The sequence below is a fragment of the Natator depressus genome, chromosome 10 (assembly GCF_965152275.1).
Source record: "Natator depressus isolate rNatDep1 chromosome 10, rNatDep2.hap1, whole genome shotgun sequence".
Classification (NCBI taxonomy): domain Eukaryota; kingdom Metazoa; phylum Chordata; order Testudines; family Cheloniidae; genus Natator; species Natator depressus.
The window spans coordinates 29717599-29736185 of record NC_134243.1 but is presented as its reverse complement, the minus strand read 5'-3'; the positions used below and the strand labels follow the sequence as shown (position 1 = coordinate 29736185).

General features: G+C 45.9%; 1 protein-coding gene across 4 annotated transcripts in view; it reads left to right on the top strand.

Moving 5' to 3' along the window:
• Positions 1 to 18587, top strand: part of LOC141994951 (syntaxin-binding protein 4-like) — a 121410-nt gene that overhangs the window by 91043 nt on the left and 11780 nt on the right. For 3 of the 4 annotated variants that reach the window (XM_074965546.1, XM_074965543.1, XM_074965545.1), the window contains 7 exons: positions 194 to 291; positions 5630 to 5726; positions 6559 to 6686; positions 7504 to 7596; positions 8313 to 8378; positions 12460 to 12648; positions 13618 to 13734. In XM_074965546.1, coding sequence (XP_074821647.1) covers positions 194 to 291; positions 5630 to 5726; positions 6559 to 6686; positions 7504 to 7596; positions 8313 to 8378; positions 12460 to 12648; positions 13618 to 13734 — 788 coding nt within the window. The remainder of the gene's footprint in view (positions 1 to 193; positions 292 to 5629; positions 5727 to 6558; positions 6687 to 7503; positions 7597 to 8312; positions 8379 to 12459; positions 12649 to 13617; positions 13735 to 18587) is intronic. The other variant, XM_074965547.1, reaches the window with a different exon arrangement.

Below are 18587 nucleotides of genomic sequence, written 5' to 3'. Positions count from 1 at the left end.
CTCAGGAGGTCATCTAGTCTAACCCCCTGCTCAAAGCAGGACCAATCCCCAGTTTTTGCTCCAGATCCCTAAATGGCCCCCTCAAGGATTGAACTCACAACCCTGGGTTTAGCAGGTCAATGCTCAAACCACTGAGCTATCCCTCCCCCCCCTTTCCATGCTCTTCCACTAATGATTGCTTAATGTTATTTAGCACCTGCTTCACCTTCTGGTCAGAGGGCAGCTTCAGGCAGCAAACCAAAAGTAGCGCTGGATCCCCATATTCGACTCAAGGATGGGAAACTCGAACTGGTAAGTTGAAAGGCTTCCTGCCTTGAAATTGAGATTTTGTGCTCAGTAGGGAGCTCCCAGACTGCATCTGATTACATGGTGCTGGCTCCTCCTCCTCCTTTCCAGCTGCTGAATCGCATTAAAAGAAGCTAAAACTACATAAGCACTTCCCTCATATTGCTTTTCCATGAAGGAAATTGCTGTAATTTGTATGAGGATGGTTATGGGAAGAAGGACCAGGTGGTGGCAAATGAGAGCAGAGGTGGGGCCAGATGGTGGTAGACGGGAGGGGAAGTCAGGTTGGATATTAAGATGTGGTCCATGCTATGAAAGTCTGAGAACCCCACTAATGTTAAGTTACCCTGGCAGTCCCAGGTCAAGCAAGATCAGGAATTGAAACAGGTCCTTCTTGCTCAGAAAGGGCTTTACTCATGGGTCTCTGCCTCAGAGATCGTTTTGTGGGCCTCTGTCCAATTCAGCATTCCGTGTTAATAGAGCAGCATCAATGTCCTGCTTGGAGACAGCTGCTTCACTGGAGGGATAGGTGAAGTGCCTTTGGAGATAATGGGCCAAAAAACGTTGAAGGCCAGAGGAAAACATAAACACAAAATAGAACAGAGAAAGAAAGAACACTTTCTGCGTCTTCAGATCTTATGAGCAGCAAACCAGGGTGCAGGGGCAGACTCAGTCCTGGTCTGAAGGCTAGAGATGGTTGAAATTTCTCAAAGAAAAAGTTTGTCATTCAAAAATAGCCCTTTTTGGATGTTTTTAGAAATATTTCAGTTTTTCATCAAAATCAGAAATGAAAAAAAATGATCATATTTGGTTTTCTCTTGCTTGCTTGCTAACATAAATGGCTGAAATCCTGTTTTGTTTTCCTGTCATTTAAAAAAAAATGGAAATCAGGACCAAAAAAACCCGCAAAAAAACATTACAAATGAAAAATTGGTCAAGTTTGAACCCAAAATGGAAAAATATTCTGATTAGTTTATTTTTTTTGCAAACCTGTTTTTTCCTCTTTTCTTCTGGCTTCAATAAGGAGGACAATTGTATTGTATTGTCTTAGTGGGAGTGTCATCCTGGTATGCCACATCTCAGTTGGGGCCATTGTCTTTACCATAATATTGCTGGGTTAAAATTACCTTCCAGATAAATGACTGGTTAAAATGATGCTGATCATTTTATTGCACGCAAGATGCTAGTAAGTTCTCTTGCTGTACGTTTGTATAGCAAGGAGCAAGGTCATTATTTGCAACTCCACAGCCTCCTGACCTTTGCCTTGGTGATCCCTACTGTGGGGGTGTCTCCCCTGTTTGCTGGATCACCAGATGTGAGTGGGAACCTCTTGAAGATGGGATGGGGGATTTTGGCTCCCTCACCGATGGGAGTGCTGCGTTTAGAAGTGGAGGTTGCGGTTTATGGAGCAGATTGAACAGATTATCATGAGTGGGTGCTGTGGCAGGTAGTGTGAGCACATCTAGGTGCTGGGTGAGCAGCTGACTGACTTAGCGAAAGAAGTCTATGCTCTTACAGACTTCCAGAGCCTCTGCTGCCGGGAATGAAGGGAGATACTGCACTGGTAAATATGGAGTCCAGAACACATAGGTGCAAATGGGAGGAGCATAATCCAGCTGCTACACGGGTCACATTAACATGAGCTTACTTTCATCTTCACGTTGTCTTGATATGTCTTGTTCATGGAATCAAGAGCACGCTGCTGTTTGGTGCATGAGTGTCCATCTCAGCCTGGCCCATAGGGGCTGCCGTACTACAGTTTCCACTTGGGGACTTAATCCTGTAGCTCAAGCTGAGGAGGCTCATATTTTTAGCTCTGGAGGGCACACAGACTGATGGTCCATGATTGATGGTCAGTACACAAGCACTCTTGGCAGCTGCAGGGCAGATGAAGGATCAGGACTGAGAGTGCAAGGTGAGAGGATCTCGATCTTGAAGAATGATGGAAACGTTGGAGAATGATTGATTGCAATAAGGCTTTGTCCAAACCTGGGCATTGCCTTATTTACTTAGTTTTGTAATTTTCTGTCTTTGCTCAAGCCATCTAGAGGTATTTGGTGGAAAAAATTGTTTTTTTTAGGCTGTTAATCTTTGGCAATATGCCATTTATTTTAAATGTGGTCGTATATTCTCAAATCAGTGCACAGACTATACCTTGGTGTCTATGCACTGAGATCCCATGGAAGCACATGTGGTGCTACGAGTATATCTAGGTTTCTCAGCTTGAATCTTTCCCAATTCTGTTGCACAAACATTATGTTCGGGCTCATGCTGACGGTGTCAATGAAAGGCATTGGAGTTAGTATGTTGCTTGCTTTCAGGAGAGATTAAAATACCACAAACCTAGTCTGAGAGAATCTGGTGCCTTCCTGTTTGCATAAAATAAATCTATAGCACTGGGTCACGTGACCTAATCTGCACCTACATCATCTAGTGCTGGATTCAGTCTGCTCCACCTGATTCCCCTTTATTCTAATCCAGAGCCTGACCTGGGTGTATAGGGCTATTAGTATATGTGTGAGTCATAGTTCAGGTAACGTGAGATACAGACATACAGCTCAAAACATTGATTACATTATTTAGGATCACAGAGCTCATCCAGTACCATTAGGTTCAAGTCCTAATTTGATTAATGAGATAGAGGGATAATAGGCTTCTACCAAACTATCAGAACAGGACTCATGAAAAAAATGACACTGTTGCACCATATCTGAGTTCAGTTTGCGGGTCAAGAAGGATGTGCGCCATTCCTCCAAAATTCGGAGATGTAGAGGTTGCCAGACCTGAAACGGGGAAGACACAGCGTGGCGGCATCACGTGGATTAGAACCTACGGGCATTTGAATTCTCCTGGCTTGGCTTTGTGTCCAGAGAGCCCCTAAAATCTGCCATGTCTTCCTATAGTAAGGTTATTGTTGGCGTTAGTGTTATACATCTATAGAGAGCTTTTGATTCAGAAGGACCCCCCTTCTGCTATCTATGGGTCCAGTCGTGCTCTCATTGAAGTCAAGCACTTTTTGCCATGATGGCCTAAATTCTTGTTACACTAACCTACACCCATTTCACGGCCCCTTCATACTTCTAGAACCATGTAAGTGGGCCTTAGTGTAAAGCAGGGATCTCAAACTCGAATCACCAGGAGGGCCACATGAGGACTAGTACAGTGGCCCGAGGGCCGCATCACTGACATCCCCCCCTGGCACGCTGCCCCTGGCCCTGCCCCCACTCCACCCCTTCCATGTCGCCCCGCCCCTTCTCAGCCTCTTTCCACCCCCATTCCAACCCCTTCCCCAAAGTCCCCACCCCAACTCCACCCCCTCCCTACCCCTATTCCAACCCCTTCCCCAAATCCCTCCCCCGGCCCCGCCTCTTCTCCGCCACCTCCCCTGAGCGCCTGGCTCCCCACTCCTCCCCGCTCTTTCCTGGAAAGCACTAAGCGCCGCCAAACAACTGTTTGGCAGCAGAAAGCGCCTGGAGGTAGGCAGAGAAGCAGAGACACGGCGCCCTGGGGGGAGAGAAGGAGGGAGGGGAGCTTGGCAGCCCTCAGGAAATAACTCCGGGGGGGGGGCCTGGCGGTCCGCAGGAAATAACCCCGCAGGCCGCATGTTTGAGACCCCTGGTGTAAAGGCACATCTACACTGAAACCGCTACAGCTGCAGCTGTGCTTCTGTAGCCCTACAGCGTAGACACTATCTAAGCTGATGGGAGGGGGTTCACTGTTAGGGTAGGTAATCTACCTCACAAAGAGGCAGCAGCTAAATTTATGGAAGAATTCTTCCATCATCCTAGTGCTGTCTGCACCGGGGGTTGAATTGGCACACCTACGTCTCTCGGGGGTATGAATGTAGATGTAGCTATGCCAGTGTAAGTTCCCAGTGTAGACCAGCCCTAAGCAAGAATCAGGCCCAATATCACAATGTATGAAGTTGTGCTTGAAGTGCTGAGGATCTAAAGGATGTTGTGGGGTTTTTCCTAGTTAAAGTGTTTTGATAAACAAAACATTCCAATCCTCTTCAAAGGACGGGGACTGGAACTTACTGGTGACTAAATGGTGAGGCCTAATTAACTTGAAAGTGTCCCTTGGGTTCTTTATTCTCAACCATTTTATATCAAATATGAGCGCCCTGCCCACCCGTACTGTATTTTCTTGTAATGTGATGGATACAGTCTAGAAATATACCACTCATCCCAAGGTTATCTCCCCACCCAGGCTTTTGGATAGGTACAGCGACTGTCATGAGCATCTGGTTCTATTGTTCCTGTTGGAGCTGATACAGCTTGCTAGGCAAGATACAACTGTTCCAGGCATAGAGGCTAGAGTTTGCTGCCACCTCATGGTGGACGAAGCAGTTGCCTTTTCAGGTTGGAATCCCAGGAAAATCAGGAATGTAGCATGTGGGCACAAAGTTTCCCGCTAGAAATGCATGATGCTTCTCCGTTAGAATTCAAGATTGAATTTTCTCATTGGTCTCTACTTATTCTGGCTTTAACACAAAGTTGCTTCATGTATAAAGAGCATAGCACACTTTACCTTGCACTTTAAAAGCTGTATTTCTGAATGCCATTTTATTTCCCACAAGAGGGATTCTCCAAGCTTGAGAAAATCTGGGATTTCCCATGTGTCTAGCCGTTAGAGAAGGGGACAATACATGGCTACAAATCTAGGCTCTGTCACTGACTCGATGCAGAATGGGACCGTGCATTAGTCACTTAGTCTCTGTGTCCCTCAGTCTTGTCATGTGTAAAATAGAGATAACATGGGTATATTTGTCCGTGTTGCTGCAGTGAGGTTTAATTAATTAATGTTTGTGTCTGCTACACAAACTAAAGAAACAATAAATAATAACAACGTAGCTCTTTGACTGGAAGGCCCTATGGAAGTGTAAAATATTATGACAATGCCTTCTGCTGAAAAAAGCAGTGAGACTTGTCTTGTTTGCACGCTCTAACCACGCCGAAGACTCATTCTGGGGAATGAGAGAGCGAGCGTAAATGGGAACCTGAAAGGAAGTTGAACTTTTAGCAGCACAGCCTCAGCAGGCGGAAATTGTCCATTGGTTTCACTGGGGCGATGACAGTTTGTATTAGCTGAGGATCTGTCCCATACTCTATATGACGTGCTCATGGGAAGAGATCAGAAGAGATGCAACATGGTTCCAGATCTAGGTGAGGAGGTGACTTGGAGACCTAGGCCAGACCTGCTCCATGAAAAGTCATGTTTATGGCGTGAATGATGATGAACTTGATGATAAATCCAGCTCAAACTGCCCCCGCCCCCCAACTCCTTCCAGAAAACTTGCATTCCTGTGGGGATTATTCTGTGGACTTGTTGCTCCTGTTTAAAGGTGCTGCAATATCTGGGTCTGGATGTGACCGAGGAGAAGAGGAAGCAATTACGGCAGAGTCTGATCACAGATTCGCAGGGAACAGTGGCCTATGGAGGTGAGCAGGGTGCTGCGATGTGCAATATGAGACCGAGGGCGCATTTCATCCCTGGTATAATGCCACTGACTGCTCTGGGACGTGAGACATGCCACCTGTGAGGTGACAGCTAGAACAAAGACACAGACACAACAAATCCTGTATCTTGGCAGGGAGTTAGACTAGATGACCCTTGCGGTCCCTTCTAACCCTATGGTTCGGTGCCCAGACAGGTTTTAGTTCAGATGCAATTTATTCAGTAACTAGTCACACAAGGAAAAAGCCTCTAACTGGTCCACATGTAAAATGGGAGTAACAGAGAGGGAGTGCACAGGCCCCTTCTCCTCAAACCTTCTGCCTGCTCACCAGCAATGGCAAAAGGAAGCTGCAAAAACAGAATGACAAACCTGCTTTCTGTGGGCTGGCAGGAAATTGCTGCCCCCTAAGGTTTGGTCACGTAACTACTTTGTCTCTGCACTGAAGTTCAGCATTGCTTCCAAGAAGTTTCTCTGATGAAAATGCTAGGTGGTTGAGTTTTGTTTGTTTGTTTGTTTGTTTTTAATCCTAAGCAATGCTTTCTAGAAAATTGGCATAGAGGTCTCTAAACCATGGCTAGCAAAAGCATACTGCATATTGACCCTGCATTCAACGTACAGAGATTTGGGATGGGATAAAGAGAATCTTCTCTCTGCTGGAGGTGGTTGGGTTTGCTATAATGTTTGTAGTGATGGAAATGAAATGTATTACCTTCTCCTGGATAATCTGTGGCTTCTGTGAAAGTTGGCTGTGTAAACTCAGTTCCAGGTTCTCTCTTCATACTGTGACTACTCTCGCTCTTCCCCCCCCCCCATAGATTTTCTTCAAGCTCTCAGGAATCTGCTGCAAGATGAGCGGGAGGAGGCTGGCCTTGACGCCAGTTCTGTGCTCTTCACTCAGCATGAAGTGGCCAGTTTATTGGATACATCTGCTTTTCACTCTCTGGTCAGCCTTAGCCAAATACTGTTTCTTGCTTCTCTTCCTAGCCTACTGCACCCTGCCTTGGTTCCAAAGCTCCTTTCACATCAAAGACCTTCCGGGTCTTACTGTGAGCTGGTGTAAGAGAAAGGGATATACCATAATATGATTTGGGACCAAGTAGCTGTGTCCTGGATTCTTGGTCTGGATGATAGCTGTAAACTGTGGAAGAAAATAGCGACAGTGCTATCTTTCTCCAAAAGGCAGAGCAGGCAAAGACTAACGGGCTATCTTTCACTTATACTTTAGTTATAGAAAAGAGAGGCTAGAATTTCATCCCTTAATCATAAAGCTTAAAGGAAATCCCATAAAAGACCTGACTTCACATGCTTAATGACTAAAAAAAAAAAACCTATATAATGGTTTGAAGGAAGCTGCTGATGTCAATTTTCTAGCCATACAAAAGAAAAAATTACCATAATAAAGCCATTCAAGCTATTTCATTGCCTAAAGGTGCCATCTTATGTCACTTTGATGGTGATACAGAAGGAAAATTAGCCATGGTGAATCCATTCCAGCTATTGTCACTTCAGTAACACAGTGAGAATTAACCATTGGTCCAGCTGTCTCATGGCATGGAGCCTGAATTCCTATGGAATACAAAACCACAATTAGATTATTTATTGTGACACTTGTGTCGTTTTGTAAAAACACAAACTGTCTTTGAAAATTATTTGGAATAATCATTGGTAGGGGTATGTCAGAAGTATGCATGCGTTATAACCACATGCTCGTGGTGGAAGAAAAGCCGAACTCACTCACCGTGTGCACCAATGTCTTCCAGACTTTTGACTCCGTCAGCTGTACCGATGGCGAGGATCTGGAACAGCTTCAACTGGAAATGACAGATCTGCGGCAGGAAGTCCAAAGGCTGAAGGTGAGGCTTATCTTTCGAGCATGTTTTTCTGTCCTGGGCGTTTTGCCATAACTCAGTGTTTCAGTATTCAAATATAGTGGATGTAACAGTGTGACAATTGGGCAGGTCTTCTATGTGTATCACGCCTTTACATTTCTAGGCATTTGTTGGAGGCAGTCATCATTGTGCGTTCAGTTCAATGTGGGTTGTTACAGAGAAGACATGTGTACGGTGCTTCCTCTCATCGAGACTTCATTTTTGTTCTCTCTTTGTTTTTTTCCTTAAAACAGAAGTTTAATGTGCCGAAAGGGTATGGTTACTCCTTTTTTACTGGAAAACCATAGAAGAAAATAAATATTTTTAAAATATCCAAAACATAACACAAATAATTCACATCTCATATTAAACCTAAATACACCCCCCACCCTCCCGATCTAACCTAATATTGGCAGCTCAGCTGTTAAAAGCATGATGGTGAGAAGGTGCATTTTTCAGATACATACAAGGTGTAGCCAATGAAAGGCAGTTGCAGAGTAAGAGTGCATCTAAAAATATGGCTGTTGTAGAGAAGAGCTGCAAGTCCGTAGTTGCGTCTAGTGAATTAATTCAAGAAAGTCCTATTTCCTGCGTTATTCAGGAGATAGCCTAGGTGATCACAGTGGTCCCTTGTTGCCTTTTCATCTGAGTGAATGTGCTGTCAAACATGATGCCTGACCAACTGAAAATCTTCCTCCTAGTCTCTTCTGAAGGAGGTGGAAAGCAGCAAGAAGTCAATGGAATATGAACTTCAGAGACTGAACCAGGTTAGTTTAGAGGTTACTTGTGAATTGTCCAGTGGCAGTATTAGCCGGGCTCCATGGATGCAATTGCACCCACAGAAATCAGGCCCAGATGTGCCCTTCTACAGGCAGGGTTGCTTGGGGTGGAGGGTGAGGGTAGGGGCAAAATCACACTTCTCAAGTGTGCTGCACCTGTTGTTTCCATTACTTTAGCCAAAGTGCAAAAGGCTGGCTCTGTTTTAATGTTCTCTGGGGTATGTCTACGCTGCAGTAAAGAACCCATGACACCGAGTCTCAGAGCCTGGGTCAATTGACAGGCTCTTGTGGCTCGGGCTGAAGGCCTGAAAATTCACAGTGTAGACATTTGGGCTGGAGCCTGGGCTCTGAGAACCATCCCCCTCGCAGGGTTTCAGAGCCAGGCTCCTGCCCGAATCTGAACATACAAAAGAACGGCCATTCAGGGTCAGACCAAAGGTCCATCTAGATCAATATCCTGTCTTCTAACAGTGGCCAATGCCAGGTGCTTCAGAGGGAATGAACAGAACAGGTAATCATCAAGTGATCCACTCCTGTCCTCCATTCCCAGTTTCTGGCAAACAGAGGCTAGGGACACCATCCCTGCCCATCCTGGCTAATATCCATTGATGGACCTATCCTCCATGAACTTATCTAGTTCTTTTTTGAACCCTGTTATAGCCTTGGCCTTCACAACATCCTCTGGCAAGGAGTTCCACAGGTTGACTGTGCGTTGTATGAAAAAAATACTTCCTTTTGTTTGTTTTAAACCTGCTACCTATTAATTTCATTTGATGATCCCTAGTTATTGTGTTATGAGAAGGAGTAAATAACAATTCCTTATTTACTTTCTCCACACCAGTCATGATTTCTATAGACCTGTGTTATCCCCCCTTAGTCGTCTCTTTTCCAAGCTGAAAAATCCCAGTTTTATTAATCTGTCCTCATATGGCAGCCGTTCCATACACCGAATCATTTTTGTTGTCCTTTTCTGAACCTTTTCCAATTCCAATATATCTTTTTGAGATGCCCACATCTGCACGCAGTAGTCAAGATGTGGGCATACCATGGATTTATATAGAGGCAATATGATATTTTCTGTCTTCTTATCTGTCCCTTTCTTAATGATTCCTAACATTCTGTTAGCTTTTTTGACTGCCGCTGCACATTGAGTGGATGTTTTTAGAGAACTATCCACAATGACGCCAAGATTTCTTTCTTGAGTGGTAACAGCTAATTTAGACCCCATAATTTTATATGTATAGTTGGGATTATGTTTTCCAATGTGCATTACTTTGCATTTATTAACATAGAATTTCATTTGCCATTTTGTTGCCCAGTTACCCAGTTTTGAGAGATCCTTTTGTAGCACTTCACAGTCTGCTTGGGAGTTAACTATCTTGAGTAGTTTTGTATCATCTGCAAATTTTGCCACCTCACTATTTATCCCTTTTTCCACATCATTTATGAATATGTTGAATAGGACTAGTCTCAGTACAGACCCCTGGGGGACACCACTATTTACCCCTCTCCATTCTGAAAACTGACCATTTAATCCTACCTTTTGTTTCCTATCTTTTAACCAGTTATCAATCCATGAGAGGACCTTCCCTCTTATCTCATGACAGCTTACTTTGCTTAAGAGCCTTTGGTGAGGGATTTTATAAAAGGATTTTGAAAATCTAAGTACACTGTATCCACTGGATCCCCCTTGTCCACATGCTTGTTGACCCCCTCAAAGAATTCTAGTAGATTGGTGGGGCGTGATTTCCCTTTACAAAAACCATCTCTTTGACTTTTCCCCAACAAATTATGTGTATCTATGTGTCTGACAATTTTGTTCTTTGCTGTAGTTTCAACTGTTTTGCCTAGTACTGAAGTCAGGCTTACTGGCCTGTAATTGCCGGGATCACCTCTGGAGCCCCTTTTAAAAATTGGCTTCACATTAGCTATCCTCCAGTTATTTGGTACAGAAGCTGATTTAAATGATAGGTTACAAACCACAGTTAGTAGTTCTGCAGTTTCACATTTGAGTTCCTTCAGAACTCTTGGGTGAACACCATATGGTCCTGGTGACTTACTACTGTTTAGTTTATCAGTTTGTTCCAAAACCTCCTCTAATGACACCTCAATCTGGGACAGTTCCTCAGATTTGTCACCTAAAAAGAATGGCTCAGGTTTGGGAACCTCCCTCACATCCTCAGCCATGAAGACTGATGCAAAGAATTCATTTAGTTTCTCCACAATGGCCTTATCGTCCTTGAGTTCTCCTTTAGCATCTCGATCATCCAGTGGCCCCCTGGTTGTTTAGCAGGCTTCCTGCTTCTGATGTATTTAAACCAAAATTTTGCTATTATTTTTTGAGTCTTTGGCTAGTTGTTCTTCAAATTCTTTTTTGACCTTTCTAATTATATTTTTACACTTCATTTGTCAGAGTTTATGCTCCTTTCTATTTTCCTCACTAGGATTTAACTTCCACTTTTTAAAGGATGCCTTTTTGTCTCTCACCTCTTCTTTTACTTTGTTTAGTCACAGTGGCACTTTTTTGGTTCTCTTACTATGTTTTTTTTTTTTAACTTTGGGGTATACATTTAAGTTGAGCCTCTATTTTGGTGTCTTTAAAAAGTTTCCATGCATCTTGCAGGGATTTCACTTTTGGCACTGTACCTTTTAATTTCTGTTTCACTAACTTCCTCATTTTTGTGTAGTTCACCTTTTTGAAATTAAATGCTACAGTGTTGGGACACTGTGGTGTTTTCCCCGCCACGGGGATGTTAAATTTAATTATATTATGGTCACTATTACCAAGTGGTCCAGCTATATTCACCTCTTGGACCAGATCCTGTGCTCCACTTCGGACTAAATCAAGAATTCCCCCTCCTCTTGTGGATTCTAGGACTAGCTGCCCCAAGAAGCAGTCATTTAAGGTATCAAAAAACTTGATCTCTGCATCCTGTCCTGAGATGACATGTACCCAGTCAATAGGGGGATAGTTGAAATCCCCATTATTATTGAATGTTTAATTTTTATAGCCTCTCTAATCTCCCTGAGCATTTCACAGTCACTATCACCATCCTGGTCAGGTGGTCGGTAATCTATCCCTACTGCTGTGTTCTTATTATTATAGCATGGAATTACTATCCATAGAGATTCTGTGGTACAGTTTGGTTCATTTAAGATTTTTACTTCATTTGATTCTATGCTTTCTTTCACATATAGTGCCACTACCCATCTTACCCATCTTATTATTTAGACTTCTAGCATTTGTGTATAAGCACTTTAAAAACTTGTCATTTTTTAGCTGTCTGCTATTATATGATGTAATTGAATGGGACTCTTTTTCATTTGACATTTTCTCATCAGATCCTACCCACCCATATTTTATCATTTTCCATTCTCTCCTCCTTACTCGGACATAGAGAATCTCCATTAATAGATCCTCCCCTAAGGGATGTCTCTCTCCGGACCACATTCTCCTCCACACCTGTCGGCTTTCCCCCAGCCCTTAGTTTAAAAACTGCTCTATGACCTTTTTAATATTCAGTGCCAGCAATCTGGTTCCATTTTGTTTTAGGTGGAGCCCATCCTTCCTGTATAGGCTCCCTCTTTCCCAAAAGATTCCCCAGTTCCTAATATATCGAAACCCCTCCTCCCTACACCATCGTCTCATCCACGCATTGAGACCCTGCAATTTGCCTACCTTGTGGAATTGGAAGCATTTCAGAGAATGCTACCAGGGAGGTCCTGGACTTTTTTGACTCAACATCTACATTGCAATTTTAAGCCCTGCAGTCCAAGCCCCGGAGACTGATCTGGGTGACCTGGGCCAGCTGCAGTCATGCTGCAACTCTTTTATTGCACTGTAGACATACCCTGGGAAGTGCATACATGTGTGGGTTCCAGCCCTTTGCCAAATGACATGGAAGTTGCAAAGAAAAAATATTCATAATAGATGAAGGTTTTCTGCATGGTACCATGGGAAGAACAGCAGCAGCTTTACTGTGAGCAGCTCCAGGAACGCGGATGGGCTGATATGATATCGGTGGCTGGTGGGGATGCTGTGTTAACAAACTCTCCCTGCCGATTCCAGAAGGCGCTGGACTTCCTGTCCGAGAACCGCACCCTGCACAGCAAGCTTCAGGTGGCTGAGGTGGTTCAGCAGCAAGCCCACAGTGCAGAGCAGGACTATGAGGAAGTGATTCACCTGCTCGAGGCTGAAATCACTGAGCTGAAAACTCAGCTGGTAGGGAAGAAAACAAAGCATGTCTCTGAAGCAGAGGTAATGTACCCCGAGGGCCCAGGAGGGGATGGCTGGGGACTCAATGGACCAGTCGGAAAAGCCTCTGGCTCTTGCTTTTGTAATAACATTTTATTGATAGATTGATTGTAATTTGTAAAACAGAGGCTAGCAGAGTTCCAAGGCTCATGTTGATATTTAATATGATTTCCAGTGACCAGATCAAAAGAAAAGGCATCCTCCACAACAATTAACACCCAGGCTAGCTCCTCTGCTAATCGCCATTTCTCCCCTGACGCTGCATGTGCACTAGCTGAGAATCTCACCCCACCCTCCATTCCTAAGCTCCAAACTCAGGAAAAAACCTCAGAAGAGAGATGTGTCTTGTACCAGGCCCTGAAGGTCAATGACTGGGTTAGTGGGCTAGCATGGGGAGCAGATTCCAGAATGAGGGGCCTTTCATTAAGAGTGCCCAGCCCCCAGGTGGTTCAATCTAGGGACTGCTACCCAACTGATCATAACTATCATGAGTAACGGAGAGAGCCACATGGGAGCCAGGTCTCAGACTGAGACCACGCTAAGGCAGATTAAGGTACAGACCGGTAGACATGAGATGTGTCTTTGCCAGCTGCTCCTAATTAGGAAGGGCAGTCCTATATTTTAGCTCAGTACTTTATTTCTACCTACTCTACCCCTGCAGAAAGTCTCTCTCCTAGTTCAATGGAATTTAAAGTTACATCATCCCTTTCTGTCCTGTAATTGGGCCCATTTGTCGCAGCTGTGGGAGCCCATAGTCTGTTCATGCCCCTGTCTTTTTTCCAAGCAGCCCTGAGAACAGTGCTGGTATGAATGTAGCCCCACTGCCACTCTGTGGGAAGTTCTGTCATCACTGAGGACTTTGCTGTCCGTGTGCTTCTGTTTTCAAGCCTGTCATTAAATTGGTGCCTCCAAGAGCCTAAAGTGGGCTGACGCTATCTCCCTTCTCTTCTCACCTCCTTCTTTCCACCTCAGGGAGGCATTCTGGAGCTGAAAAGACAGCTGTCCCTGGCAGATGGCCAGTTGCGGAAATCTGAAGTCATGCGGAAGCGCTTGGAAATCTGCAACAGGAAGCTGCTCCTGTTTGTGCAGGTGAAGTATTGAAATGTGGCCACTGTCTATAGGAGCTGCCCTTAGCTAGTTTACTCTGCCTTCTGTTACCATGACAGTCAAAATCACTTCCTGTTCTAGATGTTAGATTGTTTATTCTTCCATTGGATCTTGGAAAGATGCCCTCTGTTAGTGTCAGGAGAACCTATTCAGTACAAACCTCCCTAGAACTTACACATGTGGGAGCTCTGTATACCCAAGAGACTACAATCTTCCCTCTTTTATTCGTATGCAACCACCAAGAAGCCCAAGGACTAGGCCCAGAATTCTGATGGTCCCTATTGTATTCCACTGAGGGTTTAGCATGTGTACCATGTGCCCCGAGTTGGAGAATTTGAAGGTAGTGTCTATTGGTCTGGGCATGCGCCCAGGCTCGCCTCGTGGTTTCATCCGAGGTGATAAAAGGTGGGGACCACATCTCCAGTTCCTTCTCACGACTGCTGAAAGTTCTGTGTCTTCATCTCTTATGCACCTTTAAATACATTGTTGTATTATCCTAGTTTTAGTGAGCAACGTAGATAGATCAGGGGTTTGTTTCTCTACCCCCTCCTCCCCATCCCATGTTCCCATGAGCAGGTACTGGACTATGCTGAGAACACTGGGCTTCAAATTCTGTGTGTCCTGCCCGTGTTCCCTCTTGGTTAACAAACACCAACACTGCCTCTACTGCTTGGGGGAAGCTCACACTGCATCCAGGTGTAGTATCTGCCAGTCCTTCCCCAGCCGTACCCGAGAAGGCTGGGCTTCCCGCCTCTGGAAATACCTCATGGAAGTCGCCATGAGGCCTCACTCGGACCTAGGCCAGGGGACTGACTTCCCGCCCCCCACCCCCGTACATTGGCCTGAAACCTCAGGGAGTGTGCCTCCTGCTACCAAGTCCAAATCTGGCACCAGCGGTACCACCACCCTGGAGCCCATGCTGAGGCCCAGTCGGGAGGTAAAGAAGCCATATCTATAAGCATTGGCATAAGTCTTCCTCAAAAACGAAGGAAGTGGATGGTCCTTCGATGAGTTCGAGCCAGGGAGACAGGGGGCGCTCTAAACCACATAGACACGACAAGAAGTCCCACAAGCAAGGTGATCCAGCAGTCCTGGGCACTGGACCACAGGGACTGTCAACATCGGTACTCCCAAAGACGCAGGATCTGCCTGCTCCGGGGAAATCTGCAGCACCACAACCAGTTCCGAATAAAGAAAGGGTACCTCTAACACCAGGTAGATCAAGAACAGTGTTTGAGCCCAGGGTCTTCGCACTACTTTTAAGGAGACTATTTCCCCCCCTCATGATATGCCACAACTGCGAGACCCCTTACCTCCCGCTCCGACAGTCTACATACTTTCACCGGCTCTGACTGTATCGCCAATGGAACTGGAGTCCACCTTCTCATCCTGTGATAAGTTAGACGCTGGAGAGGGACCATCGATGTTGTACCAACCGTACATGTACTCGGGAAGGCTATCCCAATCTTGGCAACACCCTCCGCTCCAACCACCATGGACCACTGGTTCCCCATGCCAAGGGGACCGCCTCAACACCCTCTGGATCCAGCCTTCTGGCCTTATTGGGGCCCTGGCCCCAAAACCCCTCCTCAGAACCTTCCCAATCCACAATGGAGCAATCACCTGCCTCCCCATTGAAGGCCCCTTCTAGCAGGCGCTTGGCTCTGTTCCTGGAGGAGGAACCCCTCAGCCTGGCTCTGAGGGTGCTGCCATAAACAGCGAGATTCCCTTCCTCTTCCCCAGAGAAGGCAATGACTACAGTGTCCCCTTCACCTCCACATGACTTTAGGCAGTTGCTAGAGCTACAGTGCAGAGTCATGGGGGAATTCCACATTCCCCTAGAGGAAATTCAGGATACCCAGCACCAACTAGAGTCACATTGCCTATTAATGATGCCATTCTTGAACTGGCCAGGACAGTATGGCACACACTAGCCACCTGCCCGCCTACCCCCAAAGGGGCAGAAAAAGCCTACTATGTTCTGGCTAAGGAGTCTGAGTTTCTTTTCTCACATCCAACCATCTTCCCCCCACCCCCCGAACTCCTTGGTGGTCCAAGCAATGACTGAATGAACCAGACAGCACCACCCATGCTCCACACCATCCGACAAGGAAGGCAAGTGTTTGGACCTTTTTGAGCATCAGGTCTTTTCCTCAACCAGACTCCAGTTCAGGATTTTGAACTATCAGGCATTACTAGCCAAATACAACTTCCTGAATTACAGCAAACTGGAGGAATTTGCTGATGGACTCCCACAACAGGACCAGACTTGTTTCCAGGCAATCTGAGGAAGGGAAGCTGGTGGCCAGAACAGCGCTCCAATCAGTGGTGGATGCGGCAGATATTTCTTCAAGGGCAGTGGCTACATACAAAGATATGTGTAAGGAATCTTGGTTCCACTCTTCTGGTTTTCCTCAGGAGGTGCAAAACACTGTTGCAGACCTCCCCTTCGATGAATCGCATCTTCTTAATTAAAAGATGGATGATTCCGTACATACCCTCAAGGACTCCAGGACCACCCTTTGCTCGCTGGGCATTTACTCGCCTGCCCCAAAATGTAAGTTCCACTGCCCGCCACCCACACATCGCTACAGATCCCACCGGTTTTACTATCAGAGATCTTATGAGCCGCCAAGGAAGCAACAGAAACCCCAGAGATCCCACCCTCTGGGACCCACATCACAGGCTTCTACCTCACAGCTTCCACCCCCAGGCTAAAAGATATTTCTGAGTCAACCTCGAGAGCTTCAACCACTTTACCTACCACCTTATGATCACCCTACCCTCTTTGAGGGTCATGTAGCTCTCATCTTCCAAGCTCAGAGTGCAATAACAATGGACAAATGGGTGATGAATGTCATCCACCATGGCTGTATGATCGAATTCATCACGCTACCTCCTCTAAATGCCCTCTCTTGATCTTTCCTCAGGGACCACTCTCATGACAGCATCCTCACCCAAGAGGTGAACTCCTTACTACAATGGGGAGCAGTAGAATGCATTCCCCCAGAATCTCAAGGGACGGGATGCTAGTCAACTTACTTCCTGATACCCAAGAAGAAAGGCGGATGGAGACCAATCCTGGACCTCCAACATCTCAACTGCTTGATTCGCAAGCCCGTTTCAAATGGTCATGCTGGCAGCGATCATCTCATCCCTAGAAAGAGGCACGTGTTATATGACTCTCGATATGCAAGATGCTTATTTTAACATCAATATCCATCCAGCCCATGGGTGCTTCCTGAGATTGACAGTTGGCAACCACCATTTCCAATATAGAGTGCTCCCCTTCAGAATAACCTCCACCATTCCCAGAGTCTTTCACCAAGGTTTTTTCTGTCATAGCAGCCTATATCAGATGTTTTTGGGTCTTGGTATTTCCATATCTCAACGACTGGCTCTTAGCCACATAGTCCAGGCACGAAGCCCAAGTTTCAGCTTCAACGTTGCTTGGCCTTCTTTTGTCCCTCAAGTCAGTATCAACATCGAGAAATTGACCTTTGGCCCCATACAATCTCTGGACTTTATAGGGACCACCATCAGCTCAGTCACAGCACAGGCCTAACTACCAAGGGACAGGTTCCAGACGCTGTGAGAACTCGGAACTCTCATTGTCAACAATGAGGACTTGCCTGTCACTCCTTGGCCACATGGCTTTGTGCACATACGTCACTGCCTTCGCTTGTCTTCATTCACTGCCTCCAGTTTACTCTCCCAACTGTCATGCCATGGACCTCATGCTGGCAGTTCCCCACAGGGTACTCTCACCTTTCCAGTGGTGGACAGACCCACGTCATGTCTGCGTAGGGGTTCCCTTCCTCCCCAGACTAGATGATCATCACTGACATATGCCTCATAGGCTGGGGAGTGCACATGGATGATCACATGACACAGGGAATGTGGACTCCTTGGGAATTCAGGATGCACATCAACATCCTGGAACTCCGAGCTGTAAAGAAAGCATGTTAAGCCTTTCTCCTGTTCATCCATTCCTATCAGGTTCTTATCATGTCAGACAACACCATCACTTTTTTCTACATCAACAAACGAGGGCATCAGATCAACCATTTTATGCACAGAAGCAGTCCATCTCTGGAGTTGGTGCATCACCCACCAGATCCTCTTTTCCGCAGCCTGTCTCCCAGGGACACCAAAAGTGATTGCGAACTTGCTCAGCATGCATTTTGCAATTGACCACAAGTGGGAACTCCATGGCTCAGTAGTTCACATCTTCAGCAGGTGATGGGGGATGCCAACCAGAGACCTTTTCACCTCCCACATAAACAGCAAATGCAACAAGTACTGCTCCAGGGGATGTCTCAGCCACCACTCTTGGGTGATGCTCTCATACTCTCTGGGTCAGACCAAATTAACTACAGTATGCCTTCCCTCCTCTACTGCTCCTACCTTGAGTACTCCACAAGATCAGGCGAGACAGAGCAACTGTCATTCTGATCACCCCCTACTGGCCCAGACAATTCTGGTTTCCCAACCTCCTTCGTCTGTCAACCCGTCCACCAATTCCCATCCCCACCTTCCCCAGTCTGCTGACACAGTACAACAGTGAGATCAGACATCCCAATTCACAGGTGCTCCACCTCATAGCATGGTATTTGGATGGGCATCTGCTCTAGAACTGACTTCTTCCTCAGCCGTGCAAGACATCCTCTCCAGCAGCAGGAAAGAATTCACTATTTATTGTTACTGAGCCAAGTGGAAACTCTTTGCCTCCTGGGACCAATAAAAGGGAATTTCACCAGTATCAGCGGGGATCCCTCTCCTCCTGGACTACCTCCTGTCTTTGAGGGCATCGTGTCTTACCCTCAACTCTGAAA